Consider the following 20,723-nt stretch of genomic DNA (forward strand, 5'->3'; position numbering starts at 1 on the left):
CACCTTTTGCTAAGAAGTCATCCTGGTAATCCTAATGGGATACATTGTTCTAGGTTAATGCCATATATCTTTTTTTTTTTTTTTTGCCAGTCCTGGGGCTTGAACTGAGGGCCTGACTGTTGTCCCTGTGCCTGTTTGTGCTTAAGGTTAGTGCTGTACCACTTGAGCCACAGTGCCACATCTGGCTTTTTCTGTTCATGTGGTACTGAAAAATCGAACCCAGGGCTTCATGCATGCTAGGCAAGCACTCTACCACTAAGCCACCTTTCCCAGCTCAATGCTATATATCTTTTTTTTGGGGGGGTGCGGGGGTTTGGGGCTTGAACTCTGGCCTAGGTGCTGTCTCTCAGCTCTTCAGTTCAAGGCTAGCGCTCCACCATTTGAGCCACAACTCCCCTTCTGGTTTTCTGGTGGTTTATTGGAGATAAGGGTCTCACGGACTTTCCTGCCCTGGCTGTCTTTGAGCTGGCTGTCTTTGAGTTTCGATCCACAGATCTGAGCCTCCTTAGTAGCTAGGATTACAAGCGTGAGCCACCAGCGTGCCTGGTTGCCATATATCTTAAAAGAGATGGTGTTTTTTTTTTTGGGGGGGGGGGGGGAGTCCGGTTATGGGGCCTGAACTCTGGGCCTGGGCGCTGTCCCTCAGCTCAAGGCTCAAGGCTAGCACTCTACCACTTGAGCTACAGCGCCACTTCCGGCTTTTTTCTTTTTGCTTATGTGGTGCTGAGGAATCGAACCCAGGGCCTCATGCATGCAAGGCAAGCGCTCTACCACTGAGCCACCTTCCCAGCTCAAGAGATGGTCTTTTAGATCCAACCTTAATTTATCTTATACTGGTTACCGTCAGTCTACTTAGAGAAATATGTCATTTTTTTCCATTCCAACGACTTTCAAACTTAAAGCTTCTTGAAATATGTAATTGTCTTTTCCAACCACTTTTTTAAAGATCATTGAACTTAGTGGGAATCTTGAATTCTGTAATATTCTTAGGAATATTATACAATTTCCATTTGACTTTTGTTGATTTTTTGCCAGCCCTAGGGCTTGAACTCAGGACCTAGGCACTGTCCTTGAGCCTTTTTGTGCTCAAAGTTAGCACTATACCACTTGAGCCACAGTGCCACTTCCAGGTTTTTCTAAGTAGTTTATTAGAGATAAGTCTCAGGACTATTCTGCTCGAGCTTTGAACAGTGATCCTCAGATCTCAGCCTTCTGCTTAGCTAGGATTACAGGTGTAATATATTTGACTTTGGATATATAATGGATATAATGTTTCAAAAGCATTAGTTTAAGAAAATCTGAAAAGTATCACCCATTGTATTTTATTATTATTATTTTTTGTTAGTCATGGGACTTCAACTCTGGGCCTGGGTGCTGTTCCTCAGCTCTTTAGCTCAACGCAAGCACTCTACTGCTTGAACCACAGCTCCACTTCTGGTTTTCTGGTGGTTTATGGGTATTAGAGTCTCACACTTTCTTGCTTGGGCTGGCTGTGAACCATGATCCTCAGATCTCAGCCTCCTGAGTAGGACTAAAGACATGAGCCACCAGCCCACAGCTATCACCAATTTTTGTTTTTGTTTTTTTGTTGATCGTGGGGCTTAAACTCTGGGCTTTGATGCTGTCCCTGCGCTCTTCAGCTCAAGGCGAGAGCTCTACTGCTTAAGCCACAATGCCACTTATGGTTTTCTAGTGGTTTATTGGAGATAAGAGTCTCACAGACTTTCCTGCTTGGGCTGGCTTTGAGCCGCGATCCTTAGATCTCAGCCTCTTGAGTAGCTAGGATTACAGGTATAAGCCACCGGCGCCCGGCTATCACCCATTTTTATGACTTAATTTTCGATAAAAATTAACCCTTACCTGGACACTGGTGGCTCAATCCCTACAACTGACCAAGAAACAAAAACAAGACAACCCTTGATATATACTAGCAGTTGGGCTGGGCATGGTGGCTCACAGCTAGAAACCCAGCTGTACAAATGTCAGAGATCAGATGGTATTGTGGTTCAAGGCTAGCCCAAGCAATCCACCCCCGCCCCGCCACTCCCCATCCCATGTGTTACAGTGTGTGCTTACGCACAGGAGGCATTAGCGGGGGTAGTCTAGGCTGGCCAAGTAAAAAATGTGAGATCCTGTTCCCCAAATAACTAAAAGCAAAAACGACTGGGCCCATTCTTCATGTGGTAAGAGTGCCTTCTAGCAAACATAAGCCCTGAGTTTAACCACTAATACTACAAAACAAAAAGATAAAAAAATTAAAAAATACTTGTAATTATTATATGTCCTGTAGAGTCAGTGTTATCAAGTTATAACTGCCTCTATTGATAGAACAATTTCTTTCTTTCTTTTTTTTTTTGGCGTCGGCCATGTGGCCTGGGTGCTGTCCCTCAGTTCTTCAGCTAGTGCCCTACCACTTGAGAGCCACAGCACCACTTCCAGCTTTTTCTGCTTATGTGGTGCTGAGGAATTGAACCCAGGGCCTCATAAAGGCAAAGCAAGTACTCTGCCACTGAGCCATCTTCCCAGGTCAGATAGAACAATTTCTATGTTCTTTTTTTTTTTTTTTTGGTTCTAGTCGTAGGGCCTGAACTCTGGGCCTGGGCGCTGTCCCTTAGCTCTTCACCTCAAGGCCAGCGCTCTACCACTTGAGCCACAGCGCCACTTCCGGCTTTTTTCTTTTTGCTTATGTGGTGCTGAGGAATTGAACCCAGGGCCTCATGCATGCAAGGCAAGTGCTCTACCACTGAGCCACCTTCCCAGCCCTCTATGTTCTTTAAAAAGTTTATTTTTGCTCCTTCCTGTCTTTTACTGCCATTGAAAGGTCTTAATATTTTATTTATTTATTTTTTTTTTGCCAATCATGGGGCCTAAACTCTGGGCCTGGGCACTGTCCCTCAGCTCTTCAGCTCAAGGCTAGAGCTCTACCACTTGAGCCATAGGGCCACTTATGGCTTTTTCTGCTTATGTGGTGCCGAGGAATCAAACCCAGGGCCTCATGCATGCAAGGCAAGCACTCTACCACTGAGCCACCTTCCCAGCCCTTCTTAATAAATTTCTTACCCTCTGTTTTTGGGGGTGTATGTGCTAGGGATCAAACCCAGGACCTTGTACATTCCCAAATATCTAGTCCTTCATTGTTGGGCATATTTTAACAAATGCCTTAAGCCTTTAAATAGGTCTTCCACATCCTTGTCTCTCATGCCAGTTCCTTTCCTTCATATGGTCTCAGGTTTCTTTCAGGTATGCAAATTGTATTATCATATCAACAATACCTAAGAATTATTTATTCAGTATGGTTGTCACTGTGCTTGCATCTCCTTAGTGATGAGCAAAGAGTGTAAGAATTAGCCATGCTGGCTTTGGGCTCAGTCTGCCTATAATCTTGATTGCCTTGCTCCTTGTGCAATCTTTGCCTCTGTTTCTTTACCTAAACAGTGGGACTCACAATAGTATTTACTTAATAAGGTTGTTGTTGAAGTTCGAAACATGCCGAGATTATAGGCTTGAGCCACTGGCACCAGCAAGTTTCCTTTATTTAGCTTGAGGTTTTAAAAAGGTTCATTCCTGTAGTATATAGCAGTACTTTCTTTTCTGGGATTTGGACTTAGGACCTTTTCCTTATTATGCATGCATTCTACCACTTGAGTTATGCCCCAATAGGGTCTCATATTTATGTCCAAGTGAGCCTGGACAGTAATCTTCCTATTTACGTGTCCTCTGAAGCTAGAATGACAGGTGTGCTTCACCATGCCTAGCTTTTTCTTGGTTGAGATGGATGTCTCCTGTCCTTTTTGCTTGGGTTGGTCTTGAACCCCAGTCCTACCCATCTCAGCCTCCAGAGCAGAGGATTTCAGGTGTGAGCCACCAGACAGGCAATGATGCTACTCTAAGTATTTATATACAGTCTTCTGTATGGATAGATGTTTTCATTTCTCCTGGATATTTACCTAGTGGAAGAGATGCTGAATTGTATGGTAACTTTTATGTTTGGTTTTTTGAGAAACTATCAGAATTTGCTAAGTGGCTGCATCATTTTACATTCCTATTAGGCATTGTGATTTCATTGTGTGGCTTATGCTTATTTTGTTTGTTTGGTTTTTGCTAGTCCTAGGGCCCTGCGCACTGTCCTGAGCTGCTTCTTTTTTTTTTTTTTTTTGGGGTCTGGTCGTGGAGCCTGAACTCTGGGCCTGGGTGCTGTCCCTCAGCTCTTCAGCTCAAGGTGAGTGCTCTACCACTTGAGCCACAGCGCCACTTCCGGCTTTTTTCTTTTTGCTTATGTGGTGCTGAGGAATTGAACCCAGGGCCTCAGGCATGCAAAGCAAGCGCTCTACCACTGAGCCATCTTCCCAGCCCCCCTGAGCTTCTTTTGCTCAAGGATAGCACTCTATCACTTGAGCCTCAGCGACACTTCTGGCTTTTTCTGTTATGTGGTATTGAGGATTTGAACGCAAGGCTTCATACATGCTAAGCAAGCATTCTACCACAAAACCACATTCCCAGCTCCAGTGTTTGTTGTTTCACATTAAAAAAAAAATTGCCGGGCGCCAGTGGCTCACGCCTGTAATCCTAGCTACACGGGAAGCTGAGATCTGAGGATCTGGGTTCAAAGCCAGCCCGGGCAGGAAAGTCCGTGAGACTCCTATGTCAATAAACCACTAGTAAACCAGAAATGGCACTATGGCTCAAGCGGTAGAGCCCTTGCCTTGAGCTGAAGAGCGCAGGGACAGCACCCAAGCCCAGAGTTCAAGCCCCATGACTGACCAAAAAAAAAAAAAAATTAACAGTGGTGATGCATGCCTGTAATCTCAGTACTATAAAGGCTGAGACAGTATGATCTTTTTCTTTTTTCTTTTTTTTTTGTTGGTCATGGGGCTTGAACTCTGGGGCTGAGTGCTGTCTCTCAGCTCTTCAGCTCAAGGCTAGTGCTCTACCACTTGAGCCACAGTGCCACTTCCGGTTTTCTGAGGTTTATTGGAGATAAGGTTTTCATGGACTTTCCTGCCTGGGCTGGCTTTGAATTACAATCCTCAGATCTCAGCCTCCTGAGTAGCTAGGATTACAGACGTGAGCCACTGGTGCCTGGCAGTATGATCTTGAGATCTTGATTGGCCTAGGGTACATAGCAAGATTATCTCAAATAAAACAAAACAAACAAAATTGTTCAGCCTGGGCATGATAGTACTTGTGAGTAATGCCAGCACTTGGGAGGCTGAGGCAGAAAAATGAATTTGAGGCAAGTCTGGGCTACATAGTGTGACTTTGTCTCAAAAAATGCTAAAGGGGCTGGGAAGGTGGCTCAGTGGTAGAGCGCTTGTTTTGCATGTATGAGGCCCTGGGTTTGATTCCTCAGCACCACAGAAGCAAAAAGAAAAGAGCTGGAAGTGGCACTGTGGCTCAAATGATAGAGCACTAGCCTTGAGCTGAAGAGCTGAGGGACAGCGACCAGGCCTAGAGTTCAGGCCCCACGACCGGACCCTCCTCCCCTCCCCCCAAAAAAGCCAAAATAGCCTAGTGGTATCTAGTCTTGACTTGCATTTTTCCTAATAACAAAATAAAATCTCTCTTCTCTCTTGCGGTTGGTCTTATTCTATTACCTTATTTAATCCTCTTTTGTTTTTGTTTTTGTTTTTGTGCCAGTCCTGGGGCTTGAACTCCGGACCTAGGCACTATCCTTGAGCTTCTTTTACTCAAGGCTAGTAGTACTCTAGAACTTTAGCCACAGCTCTACTTCCAGCTTTTTGGTGTTTAATTGGCAATAAGAATCTCAGACTGGGGGCTGGGAAGGTGGCTCAGTGGTAGAGCGCTTGCCTTGCATGCCTGAGGCCCTGGGTTCGATTCCTTAGCACCACATAAGCAAAAAGAAAAAAAGCTGGAAGTGGTGTTATGGCTCAAGTGGTAGAGTGCTAGCCTTGAGCTGAAGAGCTGAAGGACAGCGCCCAGGCCGAGTTCAAGCCCCATGACCGGACCCAAAAAAAAAAAAAAAAAAAGAATCTCAGACTGGGCTGGGAAGGTGGGTCAGTGGTAGAGCACTTGCTTTGCATACATGAGGCCCTGGGTTCGATTCCTTAGCACCACATAAGAAGAAAAAAAAAGGCCGAAGTGGCGCTGTGGCTCAAGTGGTAGAGTACTCACCTTGAGCTGAAGAGCTGAGAGACAGTGCCCAGGCCCAGAGTTCAGGCCCTACGACCAGACAAAAAAAGAATCTCAGACTTGGGCTGGGAAGGTGGCTCAGTGGTAGAGCGCTTGCCTTGCATGCATGAGGCCCTGGGTTCGATTCCTCAGCACCACATAAGCAGAAAAAGCCAGAACTGTGATCTTTAAACCTCAGTCTCTTGAGGAGTTAGGATTACAGGTGTAAGCCACCATTGCCCAGCTTCATTCTTAAAAATCTACCAAAAGGGCTGAAAATGTGGTATTTAGTGGTACAGTGCTTGCCTAGCATTTATAAAGCCCTGGGGTCAATTCTTCAGTACCATATAAACAGAAAAAGCCAGAAGTGGTGCTGTGGCTCAAATGGTAAGTACTGGCCTTGAGCAAAAGAAGCTCAGGGACAGTGCCCAGGCCCTAAGTTCAAGCCGGAGGATTGGGGGGGAAAAATCTATCAAAAGGAAAAAAAATTATTAAAAAAACTTATCAATGGCTGGGAAGGTGGCTCAGTGGTTGAGCGCTTACCTCACATGCATGAGGCCCTGGGTTCTATTCCTTAGCACCAGATAAGCAGAAAAAGCAGGAAGTGGTCCTGTGGCCCATGTGGTAGAGCGTTAACCTTGAGCTGAAGAGCTCAGGGACAGTGCCCAGGCCCAGAGTTCAAGACCCAAAACCCACCAAACAAAACAAAACAAATCTATCAAAAGGGCCCCTATAAAGTGGAAGAGCTTCATAGTCTTTCTTGTCATCCCTGAAGAATTCTGTTGTTTATATATTAGCATTTAGCCCTTTCTAGAATATTCTTTGCCCTGTTTATCATGTATTAATTTGTATCCATCCATCAAGACTCAATCCATATGTGTCTTTCTGACACCTGGAAATTTAGAGACCATCATTTACTTCTTGGGGTTTAAAATTCCCTCCTATTGCATTTTTTTCATTGTGTTGTAACATCATTTAAAAGCCTCTTTTCAGCCAGTGGCTCATGCCTGTAATCCTAGCTACTCTGGAGGCTGAAATCTGAGGATCATGGTTCAAAGCCAGCCTGGGCAGGAAAGTCCCTGACACTCTTATCTCCAGTCAACCACCAGAAAACCAGAAGTGGCACTGTGGCTCAATTGGTAGAGCACTAGCCTTGAGCTGAAGAGCACAGGGACAGTGCCCAGGCCCAGTATTCAAGTCTCATGACCAATAAGGAAAAAAAAAACCAAAAACCTCTTTTCTTCTCTGTTTCCTGATTACTCAGAGCTGCTTTTTTTTTTTTTTTTTTTTTTTTTAAATTGGTCATGGTATTTTAACTCAGGGCCTGGGCACTGTCCTTGAGCTCTTTTTGCTCAAGGCCAGTGCTTTACCACTTTGAGCTACAATGCCCCATCCGTGCAACTTATTTAAATAAATATAGATTTACTTTTTTATTTAGGTGTTTTGAAGTAGGATCTTACTATCTTGCCCAAGCTGGCCTGGAACCCTCAGCTTCCCAGGTGCTGGGATTGCAGTTGTATATCACTACTCCTGGCTTAAATAAATATTTATCATGTATTTCAGGAGATATGCCTGTTATATTTTAAAAAAGCACTGAAACATCTATTTTTCTCTCTCTACAGGACAATCCTTGTGTGGGTTGTGTTTGACTTGAAATTGTACCTTTTTCAGTCCAGCTGATTTTTCAGGGTTTCAAGAGCAGCATTCATAAATTTCCAGGTATGAAAAAAGTGGGATTTTTTTTCTTTTGGTGTGGAATTGAAGCCAGAGCTTGAGCATGCTAAGTATAAATTCTACCACTGAGCTCCCTACCTTTATTCCAGGTATGAAAAAATTTAATTCTTGATATAACTCATTTAAACATGTACATAATAAGTAAAATTTTTGCACTTTTTTATTTTATATATCGGAGAAAGGATTTACTAAAAGTAAATGAAGCCAGGTGCTGGTGGCTCATACCTGTAATCTTAGCTACACAGGAGGCTGAGATCTGAGGATTGTGATTTGAGCCAGCTCTGGAAGGAAACTCTGAGACTCTTATCTCTATCTTATCTCCCATTAAACACCAAAAAAAGCCAGAAGTGGAGCTGTGGCTCAAGTGGTAGAGTGCTATCCTTGAGCAAAAAAGCTCAGGGAGGGGCTTGGAAGGTGGCTCAGTGGTAGAGCGCTTGCCTTGTATGCATGAGGCCCTGGGTTCGATTCTTCAGCACCACATAAGCAGAAGAAAAAAAAAGCCGGAAGTGGTGCTGTGGCTCAAGGGGTAGAGCGGTAGCCTTGAGCTGAAGAGCTGAGGGACAGTGCCCAGGCCCAGAGTTCAGGCCCCACGTCCGGACTCAAAAAAAAAAAAAAAAAAAAAAAAGCTCAGGGACAGTGTAGTGTGCAGGCCTTGAGTTCAAGTCCCAGGATTGGCACAAAAAAGTAAATTAAAACATCTTGTTTTGATTAACCTCTTATAGAACTATAGCATATCCTTCTTCATGTTTGCTAATTTTAATTCAGTGCCTCTCTTGTATATGCATCATTTTCCTTCTACCCTAAACAAAGACTCTTGTAACAAGGAACTAGATATGATCTATACCAACCATTTCAATTTGCCAACTAGGAAATTAAGCCTAGAAAGGGCAAGTTACCTATGGACATAGAACTAAATTAGTGCTAAAATTAGTGCCAGGGTTCTGGTATCTTGGAGTCACTGTTTAAGTCCTGTTTTCTATAAACGATGGCAGTAATTACCTTGCTGACTATGGCTATGTGACATTAGATGAGACAGTGCACACTGTTGGTTGTGCCCTCTGACCTTTCATTTTTTACTGCTCCTTTCTAGAAACTTCTGCTCTGGCTCAGATGTCATAAGGCTCTGCTAATTCCCCCTGTTCTCTGTTATACTGTCTTCTCTTCTGCAGCCTGCTTCCCAGTCATGGATGATCCCCCAGGTTCTTATCTCAACCCCTTTCTTCCTGTTAACAGCTTAATTGCTATCTGCCTATGTCTCCTAAGTTGCTATCTTCAATTGTATGTCAGATCTGTATTTCCAGTGGTCTTATGGCTATCTCTATCCAATTTCCCATTCACTGTAAGCCACATGAAACCTGGGCCATTGTTTTTCTTCTTTTTTTTTGGTCAGTCATGGGGCTTGAACTCTGGGCTTGTGCCCTGTCCCTTAGCTCTTTAGCTCAAGGCTAGCACTATACCACTTGAGCCACAGTGCCACTTCCGGTTTTCAGAGTGGTTTATTGGAGATAAAAGTCTCACGGACTTTTCTGCCTGGGCTAGCTTTGAACTGTGATCCTCAGAACTCAGCCTCCTGAGTAGCTAGGATTATAGGCGAGAGCTATAATTGCTTTTCTAAAAACAAGTCTTCCTCTGGACTTCACAATTTCTATTAACGATATCTTGGACACCTAGGTGTAAAGGACGTTGTTAAGGCTGGGCATGGTGGCTTGTGCCTGTAATACCAGCATCTTAAGAGTTAGACAAGAGGATGAATGTTTAAGTTCAGCCTAGGAAAGAAAGTTATTGAGACTCCCTTTCAACAAAAAGCTAGACATTGTGGTTCATATCTAGAATCCCAGCTATTTAAGAGGAATAGGAGGAGGATCATGGTCCAAGACCAGTCCAGGCAAAAAGTATGACCTTATCTGAAAAACTAAGCAAAGAGTGCTGAAGGTATGACTTAGGTAGAACATCTGCCTACCAAGTATTTATACTGAGTTTAAACCCCATTACCACAAAAAAAGGGCCTTATAGCTAGCCTTCTGTAACCAGTGAACTGTGGAAGCCCATTGATTCCACTCCCATTTCTATCTTTATCACTGGGTGTAAGTAACCAGGCTAAGAATCACAATGAAAATGAGAGAATTGTTCACCTGCAAGTAGCTTGGTTTTCTCCCTCTAACTCCCTACTTCTTTCTTCAATAAAAATAACAGCTTCTGGAAAACTTGTTTCTAGGTCCTGCTGCTCATTCTCCTGAGTGGCCTTTACTTTTTCTTTATTAAATAATCTCTTTATAACTATGAAAAAAAAGCTTCATTTTTTTTGTCGGTCGTGGGGCTTGAACTCTGGGCCTGGGCACTCACTGTCCCTGAGCATTTCAGCTCAAGGCGAGCGCTCTAGCAGGTAAGCCACAGTGCTGTTTCTGGTTTTCTGGTGGTTAATTGGAGATAAGAGTCTCACAGACTTTCCTACCCCGGCTGGCTTTGAACCTCGATCCTCAGATCTCAGACTTCTAAGTAGCTATGATTACAGGCCTATTCCACCAATGCCTAGCATTACAGCTTCTTTATTCTCACAATAGAAAGCTAAAATGACACTTGTTTCTGTAGCATAAGAATCTTTTTTTTTGCCAATCCTGGGTCCTGGCCCAACACTGTCCCTGAGTTTCTTTTGAGCCAGCTCCACTTCTAGCTTTTTTTTTTTTGTAGTTTATTGGAGATGAGAGGCCTGTGAGCTGTCTTAGAACCATGATCCCCAGATCTTAGCCTTCTGAGTATAACAGGCATGAGCCACGGACACCCAGTTTTCCCCTCCCCCATCTCTACCCCCTGCCCAGTGTTTTATTTTACAATTTTTTCTTTGCCAGTCCTGGGATTTGAACTCAGGTCCTGGGCTCTGTTCCTGAGCATCTTTTGCTCAAGGCTAGCAATCTACCACTTGAGCCACAGTCCTACTTCTGTTTTTTTTTTTTTTAAGACTAGCCTTGAGTAAAAGAGCTCAAAGCCCCACGGATTAAAAATAAATAAATAAAGACTACTTTCTTCTCTAATGCACATTTTTCATGTGTGTGTGTGTGTGTGTGTGTGTGTGTGTGTGTGTGTGTGTGTGTGTGTATGAGAGAGACAGAAAGAAAAAGAGAGTTTGAGTACTGACTGGGCTTGAACTCAGGGCCTAGAGATGCTGTCCTTGAGCTTTTTTGCTTAAGACTGTCTACCACTTGAGGCCACAGCTTTTTGGTGGTTAATTGGAGATAAGAGTCTTACAAATCAGCTAAGAATGTAGCTTAGTGGTAGAGTGCTTACCTACATAAACAGAAAAAGCAAAAGGTGTCCCAGTGGCTCAAGTGCTAGCCTTGAGCAAAAAGAAGCTGAGGGACAGTGCCCAGGCCCTGAGTACAAGCCCAGGACTGGCAATAAATAAAATAAAATAAGAGTCACAGACTTTCCTGATCAAGCTGGCTTGGAGCCATAAAAAATGCTAGATTTCAGCCTCTTGAGTAGCTAAGATTATATATAGTCTCAAAGCACCAGAGCCTGACTATGTTTAGTTTTTTTTAATTTTTTGCCAGTCCTGGGGCTTGAACTCAGGGTCTGGGCACTGTCTCTGAGCCTCTCTCTGCTCAAGGCTAGTGCTCTACCACTTGAGCCATAGCACCACTTCTGGCTTTTTCTGTTTATATGGTACTAAGGAATCAAACCTAGGGCTTCATGCTTGCTAGGTAAGCACTCTACCACTAAGCCACATTCCCAGCCTGTTTCTTTGTTTCTTTTTTAAATTTTATTTTATTGTAAAGATGCTATACAGAGGGGTACAGTTACATGAGCAAGGTAATGAGTACATATCTTGCTGAGCATTGTTGTTCCCTCCTTTGTTGTTCTCCCACTATCCCTTCCCTCCTCCCCCTTCCTCACTGCTCTCCCCCACCAACGTTGTAAAGTTGTAAAATATAGTGTCTTGTGGATATCATTGTTACAATGGGTCATCCTGTGTCCTTCTTTCACGGTTTTGTTATTCCCCTTCCCCTCCCCAAATTAGACAAATGTATATACAAATGCAGGATACCAAAATTAAGTACAGTGACAACAGGGGATATAACATAGTGGGGAGAACATACAAAAGAAACAAAAAAAATCACATAGTACATTAAAAAATGACAACAAAGAACGACCTCTTGTGTCCATATCTTGGGTTTCATTTCACTTAGCACTATTATTATTTTTATTTTTGGTCAGTTGTGGGGCTTGAACTCTGGGTTTGGGTACTCTCCCTGTGCTCTTCAACTCAAGGCAAGTGCTCTACCACTTGAGCCACAGTGCCACTTCCAGTTTTCTAGTGGTTAATTGGAGATAAGAGTGTCGTGGACTTTCCTGCCTGGGCTGGCTTTGAACCACGATCCTCAGATCGCAGCCTCCTGTAGCTAGGATTACAAGCATTAGCCACTGGTGTCCGGTTTAAGCATTATCTTATATGGTCATATGTACATAGCTTTTGAGCTTTTCTGCTCATCTGATAAAATTATCCTAGAGAAGATACTAGATATTAAACATCATGTTTGGACTGTATTGAAGATTGGGCCACTCATATAAGAAGGGTCATAATTGTGAGTTCACCTGATTCAGAGCTGGCTTGGGTTCTGAGAGCATCCCTTGTGAACAACTTAATGGTGCTCCAGGGGCACCTCCAGTGGGATTAAGTAGGGAAAGATACAAACTTAAATATCTTATCCCAGGGACTTTTTCTTTTTTACTCAAGACATTACAAAAAACATTTACCAGTCCAACTAAAGTTGCAGTCATTGGAGAGGTCCAACTTCCTACCTCTTATAAAACTGAGTTTATTATTAGTAAAAACCTAATGAATCATGACTAGCCCTTGCAGCTTGTAGCCAAAGCTCTGCTCCCTCTTCTCTGCTGGCATCTTGGAATTTGCTGTTCTTGTAAGCTCAGGCACACATTTAATAAGTTTGTGTTACATTTTAGCCAGCATCTCCAGAAACTATTGCCAAGAAGTCTACATTTTCTAGACCATCACTTTGCTGCAACCAGAATCTTTCTCTTCACTCTAAGACAGCTAATTCCTGATCCTTTTTTTTTCCTTGTTGGTCATGGGGCTTGAATTCAGGTCTTGGGCACTGTCCTAAGCTCTTTTTGCTGAAGGCTAGTGCTACACCACTTTGAGCCACAGCTCCACTTCTGGTTTTCTGGAGATCAGAGATTCATGGACTTTCCTGCCCAGGCTTGAACCACAATCCTCATACCTCAGCATCCTGAGTAGATAAGGTTACAGGTCTGAGCTACCAGTGCCCAGCCCCTGATCACTTTTGAGAACCAAGCTTAATTTTCTTTTGGGGGGTCCGGTCGTGGGGCCTCAACTCTGGGCCTGGGCACTGTCCCTCAGCTCTTCAGCTCAAGGCTAGCACTCTACCACTTGAGCCACAGCGCCACTTTCTGGCTTTTTTCTTTTTGCTTATGTGGTGCTGAGGAATCGAACCTAGGGCCTCATGCATGCAAGGCAAGTGCTCTACCACTGAGCCACCTTCCCAGCCCCCAAGCTTATTTAATTTTGTTTTATTTATTTTATTTTGCCAGTCCTGGGGCTTGAACTCAGAGCCTCTTGTTCTTGCTTGTGTTCTTTTTTTTTTTTTTTCCCATTCAAGGTTAACAATCTATCACCTCTACTTTTGAGACCTTAACTTACATGTTACTTCTCAGGTATTGCTTCCCTTCCCCATCCAACCAAGCTAGTTTACCATTCATTCACCAGTCCTGGTGCTTGAGCTTAGGGTCTGGGTGCTGTCCCTGAGCTTCTTTTGCTAGCACTCTTATCACTTGAGCTATAGCTCCACTTCTGGCTTTTTTTGTAATTTATTGGACATAAGAGTTTCACAGATTTTCCTGACCAGGCTTGACTTTGAACCATGATCCTCAGATCTCAGCTTCCTCAGTAGCTAGGATTACTACTTACAAAATTTTCCTTGCTGGGTACTAGTGGCTCATGCCTATAATCCTAGTTTACTCAGGAATCTGAGATCTGAAGATCACTGTTTGAAGCCCGTCTAGGCAGGAATGACCATGAGACTCTTATCTCCAGTTAATCACAGAAAAAGAATCACAGAAATGATTCTTTGGCTTAAGTGGTAGACACTAGCCTTGAGCAATAGGAGCTGAGGGGCAGTGCCCATGACTAGAGTTCAAGCCCAGGATTGGCAAAAAAAAAAAACAAAACAACCAAACTTTAAGTCCAGCACTTACCATTGGAATTTGTCACTATAGTTTGAAAACTATACAGAGTTAAGAATCTAGGCTCAATCTACAGAGTTGATTTAATTAACAATTTCTGAAAATCTAGCAAATAAGAGTATCAAATGATATATATATATATATATTTTTTTTTTTTTTTTTTTTTTTTTGTCAGTTGTAGGGCTTGAACTCTGGGCTTGGGCCCTGTCCCTGCACTCTTCAGCTCAAGGCGAGTGCTCTACCCCTTGAGCCATAGCACCTTCTGGTTTTCTAGTGTTTTCTATTGGAGATAAGAGTCTCACAGACTTTCCTGCCCTGGCTGGCTTTGAACCATGATCCTCAGCTCTCAGCCTCCTGAGTAGCTAGGATTATAGGCGTAAGCCACCAGCGCCTGGCAGGAAAGTTGTTTAGATAAGACAAAGAGGCTTGCTTCTGGCTTACTTTGTGTCACCCTAAATGGGGGTTGTTCTTTCCTGTGGTAACTGCCTGTGTCTCCCTGCAGAATGGAGATCTCCTCTCACCAGTCTCATCTCCTGCAGCAACTCAATGAGCAGCGCAGGCAAGATGTGTTTTGTGATTGCAGCATTCTAGTTGAAGGAAAGGTCTTCAAAGCGCATCGCAATGTGTTGTTCGCTAGTAGCGGCTACTTTAAAATGCTTCTTTCTCAGAATTCAAAGGAGACATGTCAGCCAACCACAGCTACATTTCAGGCATTCTCTCCTGACACTTTCACAGTTATCTTGGACTTTGTCTATTCTGGCAAACTCTCTCTTACTGGACAAAATGTCATTGAAGTGATGTCTGCTGCTAGCTTCCTTCAGATGACTGATGTCATTAGTGTATGTAAGACTTTTATTAAGTCTTCCTTGGACATTAGTGAGAAAGAAAAAGATCGCTACTTCAGTCTCTCAGATAAGGATGCCAGTTCGAATGGCATAGATCATTCCTCTTTTTATAGTGGCAGCTGGCAAGAAGAAAGCAGTTCTCCACGTTCGCACATCAGCCCAGACCTAGGAACAGGTATAATAAGTGGAAAGCCATGGAGTAAATATAATTACCATTCAGTCTCCCAAAGGAATACTCAACAACCTTTGGCCAAGTATGAACAAAGGAAAGATTCCATTAAAAAGACCAAACATTTGAGATTATCTCAGCCTTCTGAAGTTGCTCATTATAAGTCAAGTAAAAGAGAAGCACGGATATCTGATTCCTCCAGCCAGGTTTCGCCGCAGACTGAAGAACAAGCACAAGTTGATGCTGAAGTGAACTCGCCTCCTGTTGCCTATCCGTATAGCCAAGGAAATGAAGTCACTTCCCGGAGTTTTCCAGGTACTTAAAGCACAGCCCCCAACCGGGTTCAAGATTCCCATGGAAAACAATCCTATCTCAATATATCCTTAATTGTAGGTGCTGTGAACAGTTGAACCAAATGATTTTTTTTTTTTTGTTGGTTGTGAGGCTTGAACTCATGGTCTGGGTGCTGTCTTTGAACATTTTTGTGCTCAAGGCTAGCACTACCAATTGAGCCACAGTGCCAATTCTGGCTTTTTCTGAGTAGTTTCATTGGAGATAAGAGTCTCTGAGACTTTCCTGCCCATGCTGGCATCAAATCAAGATTCCCAGATCTCAGCCTCCTGAATAGCTAGGATTATAGGTGTGAGCCACCAGTACCTCGCTAGTATATTTTTAAAAAAATTATAGGGGAAGTGGTGCTGTGGCTCAAGCGGTAGAGCACTTGCCTTGAGCTGAAGAGCGCAGGGTTAGCACCCAAGCTGAGAGTTCAAGCCCCATGACCGACAAAAAAAAAAAAATTATAGGGCTAGAATGTGACTTAGTAGCAGAGCACTTGCCTAGCATGAGGCTCTGGGTTAGACCCCCAGCACTGCAAAACGGAACAAAACAAAATAATGTTTACATATTAATAAGTATTCCCTGAGTAAAAACAACAACAACAAAACAAAAACCTATAGTGAAAATAGAGACTAAATCATTTAGAAAGACTTAATTAAATGTAATCCAACACATAGACATAGGTTTGGAAAATCATGGGTTTCAACCCTCAGTGCTGTATTTATTTTGACTACCATTATGTATATCCAAGATTATTATGAATTAAACAATTTAAATTAATGTCCTATAAAACTGGGAATGTGGCTCAGTGGTAGAGTGGTTGCATAGCATGCATGAAGCCCTGGGTTGGATTCCTCAGTACCACATAAACAGAAAAAACCGGAAGTGGCACTGTGGCTCAAGTGGTAGAGTACTAGCCTTGAGCAAAAGAAGCTCAGGGCAGCATAACATAACAAAACATAAACATAACATAAACAAAACAAAGTTAATGTGGTGAAGAATGAGCAGGCTGGATTAACACTGAGAAATCCTCAACACTCAGAGAACACACAAAATACAATTAAATCTTTTTTTTTTTTTGGGGTCCGGTCATGGGGCTTGAACTCTGGGCCTGGGCACTGTCCCTCAGCTCTTCAGCTCAAGGCTAGCGCTCTACCACTTGAGCCACAGCGCCACTTCCGGCTTTTTTCTTTTTGCTTATGTAGTGCTGAGGAATCGAACCCAGGGCCTCATGCATGCAAGGCAAGTGCTCTACCACTGAGCCACCTTCCCAGCCCCAATTAAATCTTTTATATGAACTTTTTCCCCCAAGGATGTAGTAACTTAGCAACACATATTTATTTCTTCTAAAAAATAAAAGAAGGGTCCTATCAAATGACTTCTTGCAAGATGAATCATACATGACACTGTGATTTTCCTTTAGAAGTGTATATGGATTTGGATGATTGTGCCCTTTCTTTTTTCTAAATTTTTTCTATTGTTATTATAAAGGTGATGTATAGAGAGGTTACAATTAGATAAGTCAGGTAAAGAGTACACTTCTTAGCCAGGCACTGGTGGCTCAAACACATAATCCTAGCTACTCAAGAGACTGAGATCTGAGAATCACAGTTCTTTTGAGGTTGACCTAGGCAGAAAAATCCCTGTGAGATTCTTATCTCCAATTAACCTCTCAAAAACCGGAAGTGGCACTGTGGCTCAAGTGGTAGAGTGCTTGCCTTGAGCTGAAGAGCTGAGAGACAGCACTTAGGCCCAGAGTTCAAGCCCCATGACTGGAAAAAAATAGTAATAGTAATAAATCCAGGCTTGGTATAACATACCTGTAATCCCCCTACTGGGGGAACAGAGGTAGGAGGATTGAGAGTTGAAGGCCAACCTGAGCTTTCTTGGGAGACCTTGTCTAAAAAAACAAAAACAAGCCGGGCGCTGGTGGCTCACGCCTGTAATCCTAGCTACTCAGGAGGCTGAGATCTGAGGATCGCGGTTCAAAGCCAGCCAGGGCAGGAGAGACCGAGAGACTCCTATCTCCAATAAACCACCAGAAAACCGGAAGTGGCGCTGTAGCTCAAGTGGTAGAGCGCTCGCCTTGAGCTGAAGAGCTGAGGGACAGCGCCCAGGCCCAGAGTTCAAGCCCCACGACGGACAAAAAAAAACAAAAAAAAAAAACAAACACACAGACACACTATTACCACAAGAGAGTTTCACCAGCATATGAAAAGTAAAGGCAAGAGGATAAAATGTGACAATAAGCTGCTTGAATATTAAGTCCTTTTACCTCTACTAATTAAGCCATAGCACCACTTCCAAGTTTTTCTGAGTAGTTTATTGGAGATAAGAGTCTTCCATAAGCCCAATATGGGTGGCTCATGCCTATAATCCTAGTTACTCAAGAGGCTGAGAGCTAAGGATCCTGGTTGGAAGCTAGCCCAAGCAGGAAAGGCTGAGAGACTCTTAGCTACCAGAAAATTGGAAGTAGCACAGTGGCTCTTAGCTACCAGAGAGACTCTTCGCTACCAGAAAATTGGAAGTAGCACAGTGGCTCAAAGTGGTAGAGCACTAGCCTTGAGAGAAAGCTCAGAGACAGCGTATAGGCCCTGAATTCAAACCCCAAAACCAACCACAAAGTCTCACAGACTTTCTTGCCCAGCTGGCTTAGAACCATAATCCTCATATCTCAGCCTCCTGAGTAACTAGGATTCTATAGGCATGAGCCACCAGCATCTGGCTGTATCTATATTTTTAAAATCCAGTATTACCTTTTGACATTTAAAATCTGAATAGTGGACTGAGAATGTGGCTTAGTGGTAGAGTGCTTACCTAGCATGCATGAAGTCCTGGGTTAGATTCCTCAGTACCACATACACAGAAAAAGCTGGTATTGGCAATGTGGATCAAGTGGTAGAACACTGGCCTTGAGCAAAAGAAGCTCAGGGACATTACCCAGGCCCTGAGTTCAAGCTCCAGGAGTGGCAAAAAAAGAAAAAAAAATCTTGTTGGGCAGCAGTGGCTCACACCTGTAATCCTAGCTACTCAGGAAGCTGAGATCTGAGGATCGAAATTCTAAGCCAGCAATTCCAAGCCAGTGTGGGGAAGAAAGTTCATGATACTCATATCTCCAATTAATGACCAGAAAACTGCAAGTGGCGTTGTGGCTCAAGTGGTAGAGCACTTGCCTTGAGCTGAAGAGCTCAGGGACAGTACCAAAGCCCAGAGTTGAAGCCCCATGACTGACAAAAAATAAAGTTGAGCGCCTGGCAGTGGCTCATACCTGTAATCCTAGCTACTCAGGAGGCTGAGATCTGAGGATCAGGTTCAAAGCCAGCCCAGGCAGGAAAGTACGTGAGATTCTTTTTCTCTTTTTTAAAATTTTTATTGTGAAATTCATGAGATTCTTATCTCCAATAAATCACTCAGAAAACTGGAAGTAGCACTGTGGCTCAAGTTGTAGAGTGGAAGGCTTGAGCTGAGCGACAGTCAGTGCTCAGGCCCAAGAGTTCAAACCCCATGGCCAAAAAAAAAAAATCTTAATAGCATTTGAAATCTACATTGTTAAATAAAAGATAAAGATGTCAGTCTAAATTTATCTGGGCTCTTTAAATATATAGATACTGCAGTTAAGAGTTATATACACAAGATTATGTTGACAATCTAGTCTTAATACTTTCTTTTTTAATCTTTTCATTTTTTTGTATTTCTCATGTTAATACACTTGTTATTATAATGTCTCCAGTGACTTATTCACACTGTCATGACAGATGATCTGCCCAGGATGCGATTCAAGTGTCCATATTGTACACACGTGGTGAAACGGAAAGCGGACCTCAAGCGCCACCTGCGCTGTCATACAGGAGAGAGGCCCTACCCATGCCAAGCTTGCGGAAAAAGGTTTAGCAGACTAGACCATCTAAGTAGCCATTTCCGAACAGTATGTATATGATTTTCCATCATTTTACTTCTTGAGAAATATGTGCAATTATCTGCTTTAGGATAATCAAGTTTATAGAGGGAAATTTCTTTCTTTTTTTGGTGCTAGGCATAGGGTATTGTAGAGCTTTTTTGCTGAAGGTTAGTGCTCTACCACTGGAGTCACAATTCTACTTCTGGCTTTTTTGGTACTTAATTAGAGTAGATAAGAGTTTCACAGACTTTCATGCGTAGGCTAGATCTGAACCATGCTCCTCAGTTCTTAAATATATATAGAGAGCATCTACTACTATGTGCCAGATCAAGTGAAAAAAGAAAAAAGGCAGAATCTTTGCTTTTATTAACTTCAGGAGTGCATACCTGCAATCCTAGCACTTGGGAGATAAAAGCAGAAGATTTTCATTTTCCAGGGCTGGGAAGGTGGCTCAGTGGTAGAGTGCTTGCCTTGCATGCCTGAAGCCCTGGGTTTCATTCCTCAGCACCACATAAGCAAAAAGAAAAAAGCCGAAAGTGGTGCTGTGGCTCAAGTGGTAGAGCACTAGCCTTGAGCTGAAGAGCTGAGGGACAGCGCCCAGGCCCAGAGTTCAGGCCCCACGACCAGACCCAAAAAAAAAAAAAAAAAAAAAAAGATTTTCATATTCCAGCCTAGCCTGGGCTACACAGTCAGTTCAAGGACAGTCTGAGCTTTGTAGCAAGACCCTGTCTCAAAAAACCCAACGGCCCAGCACCAGTGGCTCACACCTATAATCCTAGCTACTCAGGAGGCTGAGATCTAAGGATTGCAGTTCAAAGCCAGCCCAGGCAGGAAAGTCTGTGAGAATCTTATTTCCAATAAACCACTCCGAAAACAGGAAGTGGTGCTGTGGCTCAAGTGGTAGAGAGCTAGCCTTGAGCTGAAGAGCTCAGGGACAGCCCCCAAGCTCAGATTTCAAGCTCCACAATCAATAAACCAACAAAAAATCCACCAGCTGTGCTGAGAAGGTGGCTCAGTGGTAGAATACTTGCTTAGCATGCATGAAGCTCTGGGTTTCATTCCTCAGTACCACATAAACAGAAAAAGCCAGAAGTGGCACTGTGACTTAAGTGGTAGAGTGCTTGCCTTAAGCAAAAGAAGCTCAGGGACAGTGGTCAGGCCCTGAGTTCAAGCCTCAGGACTGACAAAAAACAACAACAAAAAAACCTACACACAAAAAAAAAACAAGGGCCAAAATAATAATAATAATAATAATTTGGGGCTGGGAAGGTGCCTTGCATGCATGAGGCCCTGGGTTCAATTTCTTAGCACCACATAAACAGAAAAAGCTGGAAGTGGTGCTGTGGCTCAAGTGGTGGAGTGCTAGCTTTGAGTTGAAGAGCTGAGGGACAGT

General features: G+C 43.3%; 1 protein-coding gene across 3 annotated transcripts in view; it reads left to right on the top strand.

Moving 5' to 3' along the window:
- The window catches only part of Zbtb8a (zinc finger and BTB domain containing 8A), a 30,918-nt gene that overhangs the window by 3,649 nt on the left and 6,546 nt on the right, over nt 1–20,723 (top strand). For 2 of the 3 annotated variants that reach the window (XM_042677768.1, XM_042677770.1), the window contains exons 2-4: nt 7,752–7,848; nt 14,585–15,411; nt 19,188–19,357. In XM_042677768.1, the coding sequence (XP_042533702.1) occupies nt 14,586–15,411; nt 19,188–19,357 (996 nt within the window). In that variant the 5' untranslated portion in view covers nt 7,752–7,848; nt 14,585. The remainder of the gene's footprint in view (nt 1–7,751; nt 7,849–14,584; nt 15,412–19,187; nt 19,358–20,723) is intronic. The other variant, XM_042677771.1, reaches the window with a different exon arrangement.

The sequence above is a fragment of the Dipodomys spectabilis genome, unplaced genomic scaffold (assembly GCF_019054845.1).
Source record: "Dipodomys spectabilis isolate Male_0828 unplaced genomic scaffold, ASM1905484v1 ptg000002l, whole genome shotgun sequence".
NCBI lineage: Eukaryota > Metazoa > Chordata > Mammalia > Rodentia > Heteromyidae > Dipodomys > Dipodomys spectabilis.